At 52.2% G+C, this 17,848-nt stretch overlaps 5 protein-coding genes across 5 annotated transcripts; 3 read left to right on the forward strand and 2 right to left on the reverse strand.

Annotated features, from left to right (window-relative positions):
• Positions 1–1,981: 1,981 nt before the first annotated feature.
• Positions 1,982–3,989, forward strand: CTAM01_00987 (uncharacterized protein; the record flags this gene model as incomplete). The annotated part of the gene is made up of 3 exons (XM_060517031.1): positions 1,982–2,620; positions 2,676–3,645; positions 3,721–3,989. 3 exons carry the CDS (start codon positions 1,982–1,984, stop codon positions 3,987–3,989), a joined length of 1,878 nt encoding a protein of 625 aa, XP_060388493.1.
• A 605-nt stretch (positions 3,990–4,594) lies between these two features.
• On the forward strand, positions 4,595–5,431 carry CTAM01_00988 (uncharacterized protein; the record flags this gene model as incomplete). The annotated part of the gene is made up of 1 exon (XM_060517032.1): positions 4,595–5,431. The coding sequence occupies one exon, from the start codon at positions 4,595–4,597 to the stop codon at positions 5,429–5,431; it is 837 nt and encodes a 278-aa protein (XP_060388494.1).
• A 766-nt stretch (positions 5,432–6,197) lies between these two features.
• Positions 6,198–10,338, reverse strand: CTAM01_00989 (hydantoinase B/oxoprolinase; the record flags this gene model as incomplete). The annotated part of the gene is made up of 2 exons (XM_060517033.1): positions 6,198–7,998; positions 8,051–10,338. 2 exons carry the CDS (start codon positions 10,336–10,338, stop codon positions 6,198–6,200), a joined length of 4,089 nt encoding a protein of 1,362 aa, XP_060388495.1.
• Positions 10,339–11,550: 1,212 nt separating this feature from the next.
• On the reverse strand, positions 11,551–14,856 carry CTAM01_00990 (uncharacterized protein; the record flags this gene model as incomplete). The annotated part of the gene is made up of 1 exon (XM_060517034.1): positions 11,551–14,856. One exon carries the CDS (start codon positions 14,854–14,856, stop codon positions 11,551–11,553), a length of 3,306 nt encoding a protein of 1,101 aa, XP_060388496.1.
• Positions 14,857–16,125: 1,269 nt separating this feature from the next.
• CTAM01_00991 (transcriptional Coactivator p15) lies at positions 16,126–16,669 on the forward strand (the record flags this gene model as incomplete). The annotated part of the gene is made up of 2 exons (XM_060517035.1): positions 16,126–16,281; positions 16,352–16,669. 2 exons carry the CDS (start codon positions 16,126–16,128, stop codon positions 16,667–16,669), a joined length of 474 nt encoding a protein of 157 aa, XP_060388497.1.
• Positions 16,670–17,848: the final 1,179 nt, after the last annotated feature.

Consider the following 17,848-nt stretch of genomic DNA (forward strand, 5'->3'; position numbering starts at 1 on the left):
TAGGTTGTTAGGACAATAATCTCTAGTTTTTTTAGGAGGTCTTGCCAGAAAAAGAGTCATAATCTCGAGTATCTATCGTGGTTGTATGCTCTGGGATTGTCCGCTCTATTTGCTTGCGGGTCGAATCGCATCGAAACCGATTTGCGGGCCAGCTCAATGGCTTTGCTGATTCCTTTGAGGTTCGCCATGCCCCTTGACAAGTTTAAGTATGATATCCCTGTCTCTTAAGTTCTGTTCTTCGAAGTCCCGAATAGAAAGCGCCTTATAATACTGGGTAAGTAAGTCAACGGTTCAGTGGCATCATGATCGGTTTGGTAGCTCCCTCTCTTAAGTAACTGATGACCGACATCTTTCTCTTCCTACTTGCTATAATTGCAAAATCTGTCCCTTTGCCAGTGCTTTGCCTCGGCTTTCAATGGAAGGTTTTGATGGGAAGGCGAATCTTCCTAGTAGTTTCTTATAGCAAACATCATCCGAACTAGCCCGGAGTTTAATATCTATCATCTGTCCGTTGAAAGGTATTCCGTGTAGAATAGGGCGATATAGCTGAGAGCTTTTGACGAGATGTGTGCTCACTCCGCTAAAGTGAGGGACATCTCGGAGTTAGTGGAATAACTTAATCTCCTGCTCCTCTGCTGACGTATACCTTGAGAAACTTTGCCACTCAGTGAGCCATCTTCTCACTGCGGTGGTTGACGAAGAGATTTGCTGCGAAATCTTCTCGACGCTTTTATATCAAGTGGCGGCCCATTTCCCAGCTGCCTCTGTCGCAAGTGTCTTCAATCCACCACCTTCCCTGTCAACCCAGTGGCTCTGCCGTTGTGGCTGATGTCAAATCCAACATAAGATCTTTGCTTCAATGCCATCTTACTTTAGGGGTCTTATCACTATTCCACTCACCAGCATCCAGTCCTAAGAATCCATTCCTTCGCCCTCACAGCTACTTGGCCGAGGTGGTTCCAGGCCAGTCACGCTACACATCTCCTTCCTTTCTTGTGAGTTAAAGTAACACGTGAGTTCTCATGCTAGACCTGATTCTTTTGGTCTGGGACAATGTAATCAGATGCTTGAATAACATGACGAGGACGTTGCTAATCACAGAGATAACTAGGATGCCACAGACAAGACTCCGAGAATGATGGCATAGAGGAAACAGTTCGAGACTCGAGAGGCACTCCACCGGCTGACAGCCTTTTAACCCCAGCGCGTGTCGCTCATTGGACATACTTTTTTCTTGATTCAACCCCAAAGTCCGCCATACTCAAGGCATCGCTGTAGAAAGCCTGTGAAGCCCTGGGCAGAGTACCACACAACGATCGACACATTCCTACTACACTGGTGTCCCGGTCATGAAGCCGACGTCAAATGGTTCCATGCGGCTCAGTAAGTGTTCTACTGTGTGCAGGGAGAATTCAGCAGTCGTGTGTTCCACGATACTCCCAGATTGCTGTTGCCTATGCGGCACCCGAACAGGCTGAGATGGGCGATGCCGGGTTCGAGTGACAGTGAGACACAAGATGTATGTAAAAATAAAACGTTCCGGTCACTGGCATACAGCCGAGATTCTCTCTTCATACCCATTGGATCAAGGGAGCTTTTTGGCCCCCGCAGCCTGATTTTGACGATATTCCTTCGCGCGCTAATTGGCTGTGGTTCTGCGCGACGTACACAATATGCAAGTAAGCACGCAGCCTGATGGCATTGGTGTCGCCAAGGAGGGGCTGGAACTTGGAAGGAACGTAGCAGCTGCGCGACGAAGGTACAGTCTTCCCGAATGGATCTCTTTTGATATTTAGTGTCGTCGTTCGGACAGCCTGATATCACAAAACTTTGTTTTCAACTTCTAGCTCATCACTCAGAAGCAACAGAACCCGCGATGTCGAAGAAGAATTAACTGAGATCTTTCACTACAATCTTTGGAAAGTTGCGCACCATTGACTGGCATCTGAGAGAAACCCGAATCCCGAGAAATCGCTTCGACATGGCGACAAATCATACTATGAGTATGGGATGGTCTTATTCAGACTCTGGCACTGGTTACTATCACTCTGTGGTTGGCTATTCCAACTCTGGTACGTCTAGTAGGGGTTACTACTCTGACGGTCCGGATTGGGCCGGATATGTGTCCTCTATCTATAGAGCAGCAAAGAATCCGGAGTACCCCATAATCACTGTCAATCTACCAGGACGATGGAACCACTCATCAGACAACTTCGATGCCCAGAAAGATTGTTACGACACGAAGGTTCTGTTCGATTACTCCAGTACGGGACGAAGGCCTTCCACTGCAAACTTATACGGATGCGCCGCCATCGCGACCTCGGCATTTCTCGTGCAAAGTGAGAAAATTGACACCGACTACAGCGTCAATGAAACGATATCAAAGATAAATTTGGACTCTTTGATGGCTTTTAATGCCACAAAAGTCTTTGAGCAGATTCTTGGTTGTATCGAAATTTCCTGCGCCGGAGGAAATCCTCTGGGAGAGTGCGATCCCGGCGTCGCGAAGCTAACACGGGGCCAAGTCAGAGCTGGTGAAATGGATGAGGTCTTGAATTCCCTCCAGGACTTGTGTTCCGTATTCTCAAATGGGCCGCAAGCCGACATTGCTGGTCCTGGTGTAAGTCCAAACTTGATACGAGAGATGGGAAACCCTGTGGCTGATGACGTGGTAGATTGCTGTGTCCTATTACATACAGGTCGCATTGAGCATTTGGTTCTTCATCTTCTGCGGCCTACTCCCTCATCAGCCTGACTCCTCCACCTTTTTCGGCATGTTGCTTGCTTTCAGGTGGTGCTTGAGGCTTTTTCGAAAGCGCTCAGAGACCGAGATGGACAGACTGCGCTCGACCTTCGCGCACCTGCGCTCGACTCGTTTCTGCGTGGCCTTGCGTTCAACCATGGTCGAGTTCCAAGAAACACAGGCATTTTTCGTTATGGCTATTGAGGCGGCGACCTTAACCATGGTCATCATGAACAAACAGTCTCTCGCCATCCGAGTCGACGTCGGTGCTGCCAAAGTCTTTGCGAGTGCCAACACGCTGCTGGTTCTTGTCACGCAAGCCATCATGCAACGCAGAGGCATGTACTGGTGGTATACGTTCGTTCTAACAGTCATAGTCTATGTCCTGTGTTCCATCATACAGATGCTCAATCTTCCGACGCCAAAGCTCGTTTCGGATCCGTCCCCTGAGTACGAGGCCTGCGGCGGGAGGCACAGCATTCTGCAAACTTGCACGCAGGCTGAATATGGCAATAACGTATACAGCAGCTACGTTTATGGAGTAAGCCCTGTAATACCAATAGTTCAATTTTCCATCTATACGTCAGTCATGCTCTTTTTGACGATGGACCATCTGAGCCATGATCCTCGTCTTAGCAAGATGATAGCCTCGACATACCACGCTCGGAGAGGGCGTGAGATTCGAATACCAGCTTGGGTTATCAAAACATTCTCTTTCTTGGGAAAGATTCTGTGGTTCATCTTGGTTACTGTGATAGCTTATACAGTGCTACTCAACATTGTTCAAGTGAATCGCTTTGCTGGAGACGCAGTAGGTAGTAAAGAACAGTGGACTTTTGGTCAGGTTGTGGCGGTTCTGGTCTGGGCACCGGTGCTATCCAAGTACATCTACTATAACATTTGTAAGTCCGACTCTCACATATTGCGATATGAAAATTATGATTTTGGCACAATGATTGACCTTTTGATTCTCCTAGTCGGCATCGAGCTCGGCGTTGGCAAGCGGATAGACGATCAGTACAAGGTTGTACTCAACAAAGAGAAACCGCCATCGACACTTTCCGGAGCACAAGGACAGTCTGATTCTTCGAGAAACTTGGTGAATCAAAGTAACTACATCAGATTAAGTAGTATTGGGGATGGTAATGAAGATCGGAGACCGGCCGGGGCGGAGACGAGGTCATTTTCGGGAGGGGTTAAGCGCAAACCGTTGCCACCTAGAACCAACACTGAGTTGCCCAGATGAGGTGCGTAGGGCTGGGAGCATAGCGGCCGGGTTGGACATGAATGCTACAGGACTTAATTAAGCTTCGATGTGATGCAATCTTTAACGATTCAAAGTTTTCGAGATGGTTGCCTTTGGCGAATGCGTCGACGTGCTCGTACTTAGCTGGCCCCTAGGGAACTCATGCTCGGGCTTCAAGATGTTTGCACGATGTAATCACGATGGAATTCACCGTCCTGTAACGGCTCTGAGGTGGCTGAACCATTTTGGCCTACCGGCAAGGTATCTGAACCTTGCCCTGGCATCCGCAACCATCGTCCGCAACCTTGAATCCATTCCTGGGATTTGAATGATAAACTTCCGTGAAAACACCATGATGGCTAGTATTTTGCGGACCTTCTCGTGACTCTGGGGTTTCTTCAAAGCTTTCTCCGAAAATTGTCTTCCAGAAAGCTATATTAACGAGGCCGATTCTCTTCCAGGATCAGAATCTCATCAGTCTCCCAACCCATTACATCACACATCTTCCTCAAGTTGATCGATCATCTCTCACTTACACGCTACCACAACTCATCGACTTACATATCCAACTGCAAACAAACAACCAACCAACCAAAGTCTTCAAGATGCCTTCTCAGACTTCCACTCTCTACTTCCTCACCCTGGCCCTTGCTGCCACAACCTCAGCCATCGCTATCCCAGTCGGGGCTATTCCCACCACTACTGGCATTACCCCCACTCCTACTATCAGTTCAGTCGTCAGCAGCTCCTCTACAATCGCCGTTGCTGCACCCTCTTCTTCGGACAACGTCCCATCTGAGGCAATGAACTGGGACTGGGCAGCAACCGCCCTCGACCTCATGAATTCGAACATCAAGGGCAAGGAAGACGGTCCCAACATCAAAGAAGAGGAGAACATTTCTGCTCCCCCTTCCATTGAAACCCCGGCTCTGGTTGTCCCAACCATAAGTAACACCTTCAGCACCCTGGTCACTCCAGCACCCAGCAGCTCCGCCATCGCTGCACCCACACTCACTCTCACCCACGACACCGCAGCCAAGGCTATCCCGACCGACGAGGCCGTGGCCTGGAACTGGGCCCTCCCGGCCCTCAAGCTCATTGAGAGCCGCGAGCTCGGAGACTCCACATCCTTCGCCAACCGCCGCACAGGTGACAGAGCCGACAAGGTGGACAACTCCCACGTCGTGGAAGACAAGAATGGGCAAGGTTCCGAGCCCCTCATGCTCGACGAGGCCGCAAAGGAGAGCATCAAACAAGCTGAACCTCCTTCCCTGCCGCTGCAGACCGCCAACCCCAGCATAGAGGAGCGAGTCGAGCCTACGCCCACTGCTGAAAGCAAGGCGGACTCCGCTATTCAGACTCAGACGAGTCTGTTCGAGACCGCCGCGACTCCGACGGCTGAGGCTCAGATGCCTACTGCCACAATCGCGATGGAGGCTTGAGACTCCTCGATGGGCGTGAGAGATGGAGTGGAGGATCATTACTACTACAAGTAGTCGGTAGTCCCTAGGAGATATTCTTCTCAGTATGATAGAGTAGGAATACAGAAGGGATTGCTGAACATACAACCTGTGACCATGTTCTTGATGCTTACTGTTCCGTAAGGCGAGTAATTAGGGCTCGCATATCTCAACTCTTCCGAGTAAATATTTGTCTCGTAATGATATAAAAGTCCAATGGTATTCTGGATTCCTTGTTAACAGCGGGCACACTTGGACGCGTTGGAAGTACATCTAAGAGTAATCATGGTGTGAGTGAGTGCCTCGAGACCTGCCGATAAGCGCGAAGCGGCTACCTCATTCTACCTCGAAACAACCTAACTCAGCAAACTCAACTCCAATCAAAACATCACAGGCCCTCGGCTTTCTTTTCTTATTCCACATTGAATATCTCGCTCTGGACAGATAAAGGTCTACGGAGATGTCCCTTACCTAATAGGTATAATGGCAATACCAACCGACGTGTAAACATGATGGACAGCAAAGGGACGTGATCTTTGCAAAGTCGAAGACCATAGCGTACTTCAAAATCTAGACACCGACACTGACGAAGTTGATTGCGGATAAAGCGACCAAGATTCACACAACCATCCCCATTTTATACGTAGGCCGAGCCATTCGGCAAGGTCAATGTGACTGGGGCTTTCCTACCTACGCACAAACGAGCTCACTTCGAAACGACCCTAAGAGATTCCCATCGAAGCCCCTCCTAGACCTGCAGAGCAGTATCCTCCCTATTCGCATGACTTCCCTTCCTCCATCCATCCGTCGGATCTCTCTTATTACTAACCCCCTTCTCAGCCCCAACCTTACCCCAACCGCCACCACCAGGCGTGTTGATGATAATCCTCTCCCCAGGCTTCATAGGCGCGCTATTCTTCGCTCCGAGATTAAACCTCCGCTCCTCATACTCCACCTCCTCGTCTCCCTTGGCCTCCCCAGCAGCACCCTTCAACCTCTTCAACGACTTCTCCCAGCTCCCCTTCTCAACTTTCCTCACCCACACATTCAATCCAGCCTCAGCGTCTTCGCCACCAGCGAGCCCATACGGTCTATACACCCGCCTCTCGCTCAGAATCGACACCTGCACAGGAATCCGGAACTCAATATCCCTCACGACGCCATCACCGCCCCGATGCTGCCCGTCACCACCAGACCCCTTCCTCAATGAAAATTCCCTCAAGATCACAGGATACCGCCTCTCAAATACTTCCGAGTCGGTAATACGGGTATTCGTCATGTGCGTGTGCACACCACTCGTACCCTCCCAGGTCGGTCCCGCGCCGCTGCCGCCCGCAATCGTCTCGTAGTACCCGAACCCCTTCACCTCCTTCTGCCCCGTCACGTTGCCGCCGAACCCGAACGTAAGGTTATTGCAGTCGCCCTGACTCGCCGCACACGCCTGGAAGGCTTTGAAGATGACGTCCGTCACGCGCTGGCTCGTCAGGACGTTGCCGCCTACAACCGCCGCGCCGTCTGATGGTGACAAAAGCGATTTAGGCGGAATCTTGACGTTGATGGGCTTTAGGCATCCCTGGTTCAGTGGTATGTCCTCCGAAATGAGACACCGAAGGCAGTAGATGATCGCGCTGTACGTCACGGCCTCGGGGGCGTTGACGTTGCCGTAGACTTCGGGTCCGGTGCCCTCAAAATCAAACACCGCCTCGCCCTTGTCGGCGTCGATAGTGACCTTGAGACGAATCGGGCTGCCATCGTCCATGAAGTCCACCGCCTGCAGGTCTTTACCTTCGAATCGCTTACTGACTTCCTTCAGTAGGGTGCGGACGCACAGCTCAGCGTTGTTCTGGATGTGAACCATGTAGAACTGCACAGTCTCCTCGCCGTACTCTGCAATTAGGCCCTCAATCAGCGCGATACCTTTCTGATTCGCCGAGACCTGGGCTCTCAGGTCATTGATGTTATCGGCTAGGCAGCGGGTTCCGCTGCATCCGGGGTATTGGGCAGGCTCGTTATACAACAACTCCGTCACTCTCTTTTCATCGAAACGTCCTTCGCTAACAAGCTTCTCGCTCTTGATTGCAGCGCCCTCCTGAAACAGCTCCTTTGAGTGAGGGGGCATACTACCAGCCGTGATACCTCCGATATCCGCATGATGCGCTCTTGACGCGGCATAGAAGAGGATCTTGTCGCCCTTGTCGTTGAAAGCCGGCATCACGAGGGTGATGTCCGGCAAATGGGTGCCTCCGTAGGAAGGATGATTGGAAATGATGACGTCGCCCTTCTTTAAATCACCTTTCCAGATTTCGGCTTGCCGCTTGACGCAGGTGGACATTGAGCCCAGATGAACGGGAAGATGGGGCGCGTTAGCTACGAGACCGCCCGTCGCGTCAAAGATGGCGCAGGAGAAATCGAGTCTCTCCTTGACGTTGGTGCTGACACTGGTTTTCTGGAGTGCTCTGCCCATTTGTTCTGCAATAGCCATGAATCGATGACCGAAAATGCTCAGCATAATCGGGTCGACTTCTCGTTCGCCTTGGTTCTTTGACGCCCTATAATCACAGGTCAGCTTCATGCTTTCGAATCAGTCTTGATCTTACACACTCATCTTCTTTAGATCCTTCCTTCTCAATGTCAATCACGACGTGGGTATCAAGAACCAGCGCAGTAGCTTTTGGCGTAACCACGATGGTCTGCGTACCATCAGCGAGCATGGCAGGTCCCTTAATAGTCTCGCCGGTGCCCAAGTCCTCAAGCTTGTACACCGGGGTATCGAGTCGGCCTTCCTCGAAATACACCTGCTGTCGGTTATGCGCCTTGCTCTGCTCCACATCTGTGCGCTTCAACTCCTTGAGCTGTTGGTCCACCGTCTTCTCCGCATGCCTAAAGCTCTTTCCAATACCGCGAACGCGCACGTCATCGACAATAATATCTCGATCGTCGAGGGTGAACCCAAACTCGTAACGGTGCTGCTGAATAAAGGCCGTGCCATAGTCCCATTCCTTTGCGTCCTTCTGCTCGTCCTGATCGGGCCTGATGATCATCAACGCCGACTCGGTACCCCTGTACCTCATGTTGAGGTACTCCTCAAACACGATTTCCTTCTCATCGAAGCCCTGGTCGCGCAATGCCTTGCGGGACTTGTCCTTGAGCTTCTCCATCTTGCTCTTCAGCTCGTCCACTGCCTTGCCGGGGTACTCCCAGACCTTGGAATCGGGCTCCTGGCGCTCGTCCACGACGTCCGCAAGTGCCATGCCGTAGGCTGATAGTACAGAAGAGTACCTATGGATGAGAATTTGCTGAATACCGAGAGCCTCGGCAATGGCAACAGCGTGCTGTCCGCCGGCACCACCAAATGTCGCCAAGCGGTGCTTGGAAGAATCGTGGCCCTTGGCTTCCGTAATGGACCTGATGGGTCTCGTCATAGTCTCATTCGCAACGGTCAAGAATCCGTACGCCACCTCGTCGACGCTCATACTCTTTCCAGTCTCCTTGTTTACCTGGTCTGCCAGTCCCTGCAGGACCTTCTTGCTGGCCTCAGGATCAAGACCCTGATCTTCATTCTCGCCAAAGATCTTGGGAAAGAACTCAGGAAGCAAACGACCAAGGTAGAGATTAGCATCAGTCACAGTCGCCGGGCCCCCCTTTCTATAACACGCTGGACCCGGATGCGCGCCGGCAGACTCCGGCCCCACGACAAACAGCCCATTCTTCCAGAAAAGCATAGAGCCGCCGCCCGCTGCGACCGTGTTGATGTCCAGCTGCGGCGACTGAATAGTCACACCAGCGGTGGTCGTCTCAAACACATGCTCGTACCGCCCCTCGCCGAACCGAGAGACGTCGGTGCTCGTGCCGCCCATGTCGAATCCAATCACGGGGATCTTTGTCTCTTCATCGTACGACGTGATGGCGTATCCCACAACACCGCCGGCCGGACCGGATAGAATGGCTTTGAGTCCGGTGAAGTTCTCCACGTCAACCAGGCCGCCGTCGCTTTGCATGAATTCGCATCGGGCGCCCTTGGTACCTTCTTCTTGCTGAACGCTCCTCGTCCCCAGACCACCTTCGAATCCAGCCTGGAAACCCGAGATGTACTTTTTGATTGCTGGCGTCAGATATGCATCCGCGCAAACAGATGTCGCTCGCGAGACCAGCTTGATCATGGGCATGAGTTCGTGACTGAGAGAAATGTGTTTGAAACCAATTTCCTTTGCAATCTTGCCGACCAAGGCTTCGTGGTCGGGGAAGGTGTAGCCGTGCATTAAACACACCGCAATACTGCGGATACCCGAGTCGTAGACCTCCTGCAACTGACTCTTGATAGTTTGTGCCTCGGGACGCTGCAATATCCTCACAGCCTCCCCCGAGGTCCCCTGAACAAGCTCCTCTCGAGCTGCCTCTGGCGTTCCAGCCTTGGCAGACACTTCAGTCAAATGCCTCGTCGGGTCCTCCGCATAATCCTCCAGCGTAACGCGCTCATCAACCTCGACGACCCTCTCATATAGCACATCCGGCTTCCGAATCGCCAAGTCAAAGATCTTGGGCCTGCTCTGATTGCCGATGGCGAGGCAGTCCTTGAACCCCTTTGTCACGACCATGGCGATCTTCTCGCCCTTGCGCTCCAGCAAAGCGTTCGTGGCTACGGTGGTTCCCATGCGGATGGAATCGATTCTCTTTGTGTCGAGGGCCTCGCCGCGGGGGATTTCCCTTCCGAGGAAGTGCGACATGATGCGCCGGATTCCCTCGAGGGGCGCATCTTCATAGTTGGCTGGGTCTTCGGATAGGAGCTTGATGATTGTCTCTTTCCCATTGAGCTCGCCGACGCAGTCGGTGAAGGTACCGCCGCGGTCGATGGCGATGCGGATGCCGCGGTCTCGTGAGTCTGAAGCCATTATGACGGTAGACCTCAAGGATGTTGGAGTGAGTTCTCGAAGATTATTCAGGCAGGAGTCTTGGTTCACTTTTGCAATTGAAAATATCAGAGAGCGTCCTTGCAAGGCTGAAGCAGAGTTTGAAGCAGAGTTCAAGGGTATAGACGAAGACTAAAGATCATGAATTGAACGCGATGATCCGATGACAAATGATATCGGTAGGTATCGACGTCAACGGGATACCTTACAACGGAGGGCGTTGCCGATAAGATAAGGAGCTTAGGAGCTCCGCACCCCACTACTAGCGTGATCTACCCCGCCTTCCGCACCCGTGGAGCAGTGGACGGTGGTGACATGCTAATTGAGTGGAGGCGTTCTTGCACTCCCAGCCGTTGAGGTAATGCAGTGGGGAAGCAGTCGCATTCGAAGTATGTGTTGAAGTACTAGATAGATAGTGTAAAGCTATCAAAAGAAAATTAATTGGGATGACGAACTAAAAAGAAAATAGTTCACCCCCTCCCCCCGGTGACGAATTGGGGGCTAATCTCTTGGTGCTCATGCTGGGAATCGAACTCGAACTCGGAGCCTGTCGTCGAGTAGGCTATTGGGCGTAGAATTTGATCATTGACCTTGAACCATCCCACCACCCAGCCAGTTTGACCTGACCCGTCGACCTAGACGGGCGCCTGCTGGCTGGTGACAGGATTGGAGTTGGCGGGACCTATATGGTTTTTTTGTGTATTCAGGCGGTGGAATATGCCATGGGATGAAGCCTTTGTAAAGTGTCTGAGGTATCATCAGTACGGCTACCTATGTGGTCACGGGTCGGTATGCCATCTTTCTCTACAAATACCTAATGCGAAGACGAAGAGTGCTCCTTACTTGCTTTTCCAGGGGATCTCGTCCTTATTTCGCCCCTTTGAGGGAGCGGTTCAAGCAGAGTCGTCTGCCCTATGGCTTCAAGCGAAGTAATGGTCACCAGTCAAAGAACGCAGTCAATAGATTCTTGGTGTGTATATATGTCCGTCAATTATTAAGTATGTATGTATAGTAATCTTGTTCTCGTCCCCAGCGATGCCAAGTTGCCTGGCAACGGTCGTTTCCGTGTCTTTCATATCATATAGTCTTACAAACAGCGACTGCTCTGCGCTGCGCTCTCTCGTCTTCGTATCCGATTGTTGGTACAAAAAGTGTGTATCGCGCCGGCGCCAAAGGGATGAAAAATGGTAGGGACTAGTGGGTGACGACCCTCACAGCCTGAAGCATCATGCCAAACATGAAGCCTCGCGCCACCTCTTGGATCTGAAGACTGTCAAAGATACGTCCCAATGCGTCGGTCGTCGCTGCCTGTCCCATAACGCCAGACAAAGCAGCCGGAACACCTCGTTTGATCAGGAGGTTGCGTGCCTTGATGCGCAGTTTCTCCTTCTCCTCCTCTGTCATCTCGGCAGGCCAGGTGGCCCGCTCCTCATCAGTCGGCATCGTATTCTCTCTCAGCTTGCGAAGGTGGTATGCGAGTCCTTCGTCCTTGGTGTTGGCGTCGATGACGGATTCTTGCATCATCTTTTGGATCGCGATCAAGGACGGGTTACCAGGTCGCAAAAGGAACGACTTTGCTGCAGCTAGCAGAGTTCGTCGAATGTTCCAAGCGGATGAGAGCGTGTACATCTCATTAATAATTGCGAAGACCAGCTCAACAGCCACATTGGTTTCCTGCTCCTGAAGAGGAGAGTATTGGCGTGCAGGCTTCGCCTCCTTCTTCTTCGACTGCGTCTGCGGAAGACCCGGCCAAAGAGCCCCCATAGAGTTGCGCGGGGAAATGACTTCGTCCATCTTAGCCTGCATGTCCCCTTGAGTAGGCGACTGGTAGTCTTCAGGCATCTCGTCCGGCGGCGGAGGTAGGTACTGAAGGTTCATGACATCGAGGCTCGTGGATGAGGGAGATCGAAGGGCGGGTGACTGCAAAGGCGCCAAGCTCGAGGCTCTACTATGTTCGCGACTGCCAGTAGCACTTGGAGTGTTCCTCTCCCAGCGATCGGAACGAGGCTTGAGGCTGTCTGCCTCGGTATCGCCTCGGGGGTCAAAGCTAGGTCGTCGTTCCATAGGGGCGATCTTGCCTGGCTGGGTTGAGACAATCGAAGATCTTTGGCTGTCAAGACTGTCCCGGCCCTTCCGAGGACCCACTCCAGTCGTCGGCGAAGTCAGTGCTGCGTTTAGACTGGTAGTACTGTCCATCCTTGGTGGTGTTCCCGTAGACCAGCGATGATTTGTTGTTTGAATTTCCGACAACGAGGATGCGGTGTTCTTTCTTGGGCCAAGACCGATGTTGTTGAACATGCCAGTCACGCCGCCAAACACTGCCTTGCCGCCCTCCATGGCACCCTTGGGACCCATTGTCAAGACGTCCAACATGTTCTTGCCAACCGTGTCCCATGGGAGACCTGACTTGGAGTTGCTGTGGCCGTGGCCTGAATCTTTCTCAAGGAAGCGTTTCATGCCCTCGCTCTCTGCGAGTGACTTATACCAACAGGCGTCCTTCACATAGCGCTCCAGTTCACCACGTAGCGACGCCCGCGTGTGCGACTTCCAGTTAGGAAGCGCAGCATGCTGCTCGGTAAAAGCTGTCACGCCCGAAATGTTTGCAATACGTCTCAAGATCTCGTGCAGAGTCTCAAAGTCAGAGTACTGCCTCACAATCATCCAGCCGGGGTAGTGAGACGAAGATGGCTCAATCTGAACCATGTAGTCCCAATTGGGCTTGCTTCGGATACGGTTATTGTCGTTGCCATCCTCATACAGAGTGATGGTAGCGTTGTGCAGTGTCAGAGGAAGCTTGCGAGAGCTTTCCTCAGGAACCTCGGGCTCCTCCTTCGCGGGCGGCACGATTTGGTCAAAGTTCAAAAATTGGGATGCGCTCCCGCTAGAGGCGTGTTTGGATGAAGGCTGTTTCGGTGACGACTTCTGGCTGGAAGAGTCCGTGACAGGCGAGTGCATGCTTTCCCGCTTAGAAACGTCGGACTCATTCGACCCACTCGAACCATTCGTTGACGGCTTCTCCGCTGAAGACAAGGACCTCGGTGACAGCTCCCCGGGGGAAGACACAATGTTGCCCTCGGTAGTCTGTACTATCGTTTTAGACGCCGAGTCAACGCTCTGTCGCGTCTTGACTCTCTTAGCTTCTTCTTCGGCGATCAGAGCGTTCATTCGCTTCATCTCCTCCATAGCTTCTTCCATCTCTTCGTCAGCTTTGCTGAGCTGCTTCTTGTGTGAGACCAATGATCCTTTGCGGCGCTCGCGTTCCATATCTAAAGAGTTGCGGTTTCCCTTGGTCAGGGCGATGTTGCCGACGTTTCCGTCAATATCAATGAAGGCGTTCGCATTGTTGACCGCGCTGGCAGCGCTGGCAGTAGCTGCCTCGGGACCCGTCTGCATGCCAACGTCGATAGCCTGACTAAAGTCGGGTTCTCCGGCTTCCAATAGGTAGACGATCCAGGCATTGATCCACTCCGGCGACGAGCATGACTGCAAGGTCATCTCAAGAATGACTCCTGCCAGGATTTCCCGGAGGAACACGCGAGCAGGGTCGCAATTGTATGCCGACCGTTCTAGGAACCCAAGGAGGTCGTCTGCGACATTGTGGAATTTTGCAGCCTGTTGGGACCGGCTCAGAAGGTTGGCCAGATTCGAGTTGGGGTTTTCTTCGAGGTACTTGGAGATGACCTCTGGGGCTGTCGAGTTCGGTTCGTTGTTCTGGTCGGTGAAGGCAGAGGACAACTCGGAAAGGAAGACGATGAACATGGACGACGCATTGGTCATGAAGTCGAGGAAGGAATCGGCGGGTCGTTTGCGGTAGAGGTGGTTCGACACGGAGAGGAGAAACGAGTTGAGGAGTCTCCGACAGGAAAGAGGGAACGAGCTGTCCGTCGGAAGAATCGGGTTATACCACCACTTGACGTAGTCGCGGATGACGGCGTCCACCAAGCCAGTCAACGCCTCTCGCGTCTCGGGCTGGAAATCGTCGAATCCATGGATAAGTCGGTCTTCCTCCTCCTCGTCGTTCTTGGGTGGCTCTGCGATCTTGACCAACGCCAGGCGCTGAAGCACGTCAATTCCCTTCTCGCCTCGGACCGCCCGGGACACCTCTGGATGGCGCGCTTCGTACGAAATGAAGGCGACAATACCACCAAAAGCGCCGATCAGGACGAGCCCAACCTTTCCAAGGATGAAGTATGTCGAAGCTGCCAGGCCGACTGCAACAGCACCTAGAGTCTCGGGTGTCGCGGTCGACAAGAACTTGAGTACTTTGGTAACCAAGTCATCTTCTTCTTCAACCTTTTCACCCGGCTGCTGCGCTTCCGGAATGGCTGCCGCTGTTGTTGAGGGAGCAGAGGCAATTGTCGCTTTCTCTTCAGTCGCAGGGAGGATTGTAGATGGTGTCGTTGTAGTCGTTGCCGTTATTGTTCCAGTAGCCGGGAGCTTCTCGTCGGCGACAGGAGATGCGCCGCCCGGTGGATGCACTTCGGCCGGCGTCGAGTCCATGTTTGCTTAGTTCGTCGGTCTATTGATTTCGGGGGCCGCACTCTCTCTCTCACACATCCCTGGCGCTGGAGGTGAAGACCAAGCGTGCATTAATCGAGTAAAGTAAGAAGCAAATTCGAGAAGGCTTCTGACCGTAAGCAAAGAGCAAGAGCAGCAAACGGCGGTCGTCGTCAGCTGCAGGCGCAAGCTCTAAAAAAAAAAAGTTGGCAGAGGACAGTTGGCCGACCTTTCCGTAAGGTGGTTTCTCGTCAGCCACACGCAGCTATGAACGGTAGTGTTTCGAAAAAAGTCCAGCAGAAAAAAAAAAGGCGTGCGCCGACTTGAAGTGAACCAGAACCAGAACCAGAATCAGAATCAGATCTCGTTTTAGGGGGGCCTAAGCGCTGATGGGACTGGGGGAGGACGGGAAGCGAATTCTTGTTGACGTCCACGGTGGAGCTTCTAGCAAATTGGCCCGCCTTGAATGGGAACGCAGATGTGCTCAAAATATTCGCCAAAGCTCTAGACTCCTAATTTTAGTGACGAAACCCCTGTACCGGTCCAGTCGCTAGTAGAAAATCCCCGTGTTTCTGGGCAACGTCTGTCGGATCGTCAATAATTGCAGCATACTTGTTAAGTCTGTACTCCATAGGCATGGGATCATGAGCATTGAATAGGGGAAAGGGAGGGGCAGTGCGGTGCAGAATCAGATGGACAGATGGACAGAATATGGGGTTGAAACACATCTCAAGCAGCGGTGGAAGGACCATGTTGGTTCAGCTGGTTCAGGAGGCGGCAGATGCGCGCTCGAGGTGAGACAAGATAACGATATCCCTTGCATAGAGTGACGCGACAGGGTCTCAATGTTGGAGATTAACGTCTTTTAGTGCTCTGCGCCGCGAAATTATCCCCCAACTCCCTCCCGTCCTTGGCGTGCAACGTCTCCCCCGGAAAGTAACCATATCTTCCACACTACCATCCTAGGAGGGCTTACCTAATAAACCTGGGCTGTTGGCCATCACGTGCCCTCGCGTCACATGTCTATGTGAGGCCGATTACGTCACCTGCCAAAAGTCGCGACAGACCACTTTACTCGACTGACGGCAACGCGCCTGCAGTGTCGTTGACAGCTCATTGTGCATGCGATTGACAACACATCAGAGATCCCGTCTCAACTTTTTCAGTTCAACTTTGATAATCGCGCCAATCTTTTTCGCCTTACGTCAAGCCACTATCTCACCCACTATATCACCCATTGGTACCGCGAATTTAACGAACATCCAGTCAATCATGCCATTCACCAAGGGTACTAAACGCGCTGCCCCACGCGACTCGCGCAGCGACTCCGAGGACGAGGTCATCACCAAGTCCAACAAGAAGACCAAGACCGCAAAGAATGGCGCAAGCACAGATGGAGTCGATAAGGATGGCAACCCTTTCTGGGATGTGAGTTCAATGTCCAACTTGATACACATCGTAGCTTGGTCCCCTAACATTCCTCTCTTTCCCTTGACAGCTCTCCAACAAGCGCCGTATAGGCCTCTCCCAATTCAAGAACACTACCTTTGTCAACATCCGCGAGTTCTACGAAAAGGACGGCGACATGCTGCCGGGCAAGAAGGGCATCTCCCTCACAGTACCCCAGTACGAGGCCCTTGTCAAGGCCATGCCCGCTATCAGCGAGAAGCTGCGCGCCATGGGCCACGACGTCGAGGACGTTGAGGAGGACGGCGGCGCCCCCACTGCCGTCGAAGCTCCGAAGCCCGCGGCCAAGGAGAAGTCACGAGCCAAGAAGTCCAACATCGAGGCCACCAGTGACGAGGAGTCGGACTAGGATTCGGATTCGAGTGACGAGGACAACAACGATAACGAGTCTGAGTCTGATGCGGAAACGGGAAGTGAACAGTTCGATCCGAGTTCGGAGTCTGAGTGAGGGATAGGGAATATGGGCAGGCGTTATTGAGATCAAAAGTTGCGCGCTTCATTCGGATTTGTTTTGTTGTGTTGTCCTGATCATGGTAAGACAGGATTTGAGGCACGAAAATGGAGTGAGGATATGAGACCAACACGGTGTTCTCAGGAGTTGCAATAGCCGGCTAGCTGAGCTCGATGTGCAAAAAATTCCGGATGTTATTTGACCATAGTCTTGGCATCTTCCGCGTCGAGTTCGGCCTCGGGGGTACGCCTCTATGCTTCCTCAATTCCTCTCGTTTACCCTCTCATCAGCCTCCCCGATTTCCGTTTGAGTGATCGCCGTCACGCAAGATATCGAGCTGGTTTTGGTATTTGCTATAGACCTCCCATCAGGCTGTTGCAACCAAGGGAATATTCAAATTGACTCATGATAGACCCAAAGGGGCCGCGAGCGCGGAAGAAGGGCATAAATCCGTAATAGAATCGTCGCACAGGAACCACGTTCTACTCATTCGTAGCTTCAGGCCAAAACTGCGATGTTGAAATAACGTAGCGGAGGTAGCGGGACGAGACCGCTTAAGCAACGCCGGACATCCAGACAAAGATATCACAAGCCCATAATTCAGAAACGATTGGGGCTTTAGATTCAGTCAGATAGCTCGCATGAAAGGCCAAGGCAAAGGATGTTTTGTGCGAGAGGCTTTGCATTTCTGCCATGAACGAATCGCAGGTCAAGATTGGTGTGCGGAAGATATGAGAAGAAATTCGACCCTCAAACATAAATGATGTACAACGCTACGGTCTGGGATTTCGGTGCCAAACTAGCCCATGTCCGGGGTTCCTCCATACCTCACACTTGAAAAGACGCCTATCAAGCCTCCTGTCGAAGTAGAGCAAAGTCAAACTGCATCTGATGCTTTATGAATCACTTGAAGCTAGATTGTTCTTACAAGATGTGTAATTCTTTCTGACGACGCTGTGTTGCAGACACTTGGCGCAGACAGCGGGAAAGTGTCATAAATTAAGGTTCTCTTGGAACATTCTCGAGAGACGTCGGTGAGGAAACATGATCAACCCCAGATGCTCACTAGATTCATGG

This window comes from Colletotrichum tamarilloi (assembly GCF_030869305.1).
Source record: "Colletotrichum tamarilloi strain Tom-12 chromosome Unknown Scaffold_2.1, whole genome shotgun sequence".
Classification (NCBI taxonomy): Eukaryota; Fungi; Ascomycota; class Sordariomycetes; order Glomerellales; family Glomerellaceae; genus Colletotrichum; species Colletotrichum tamarilloi.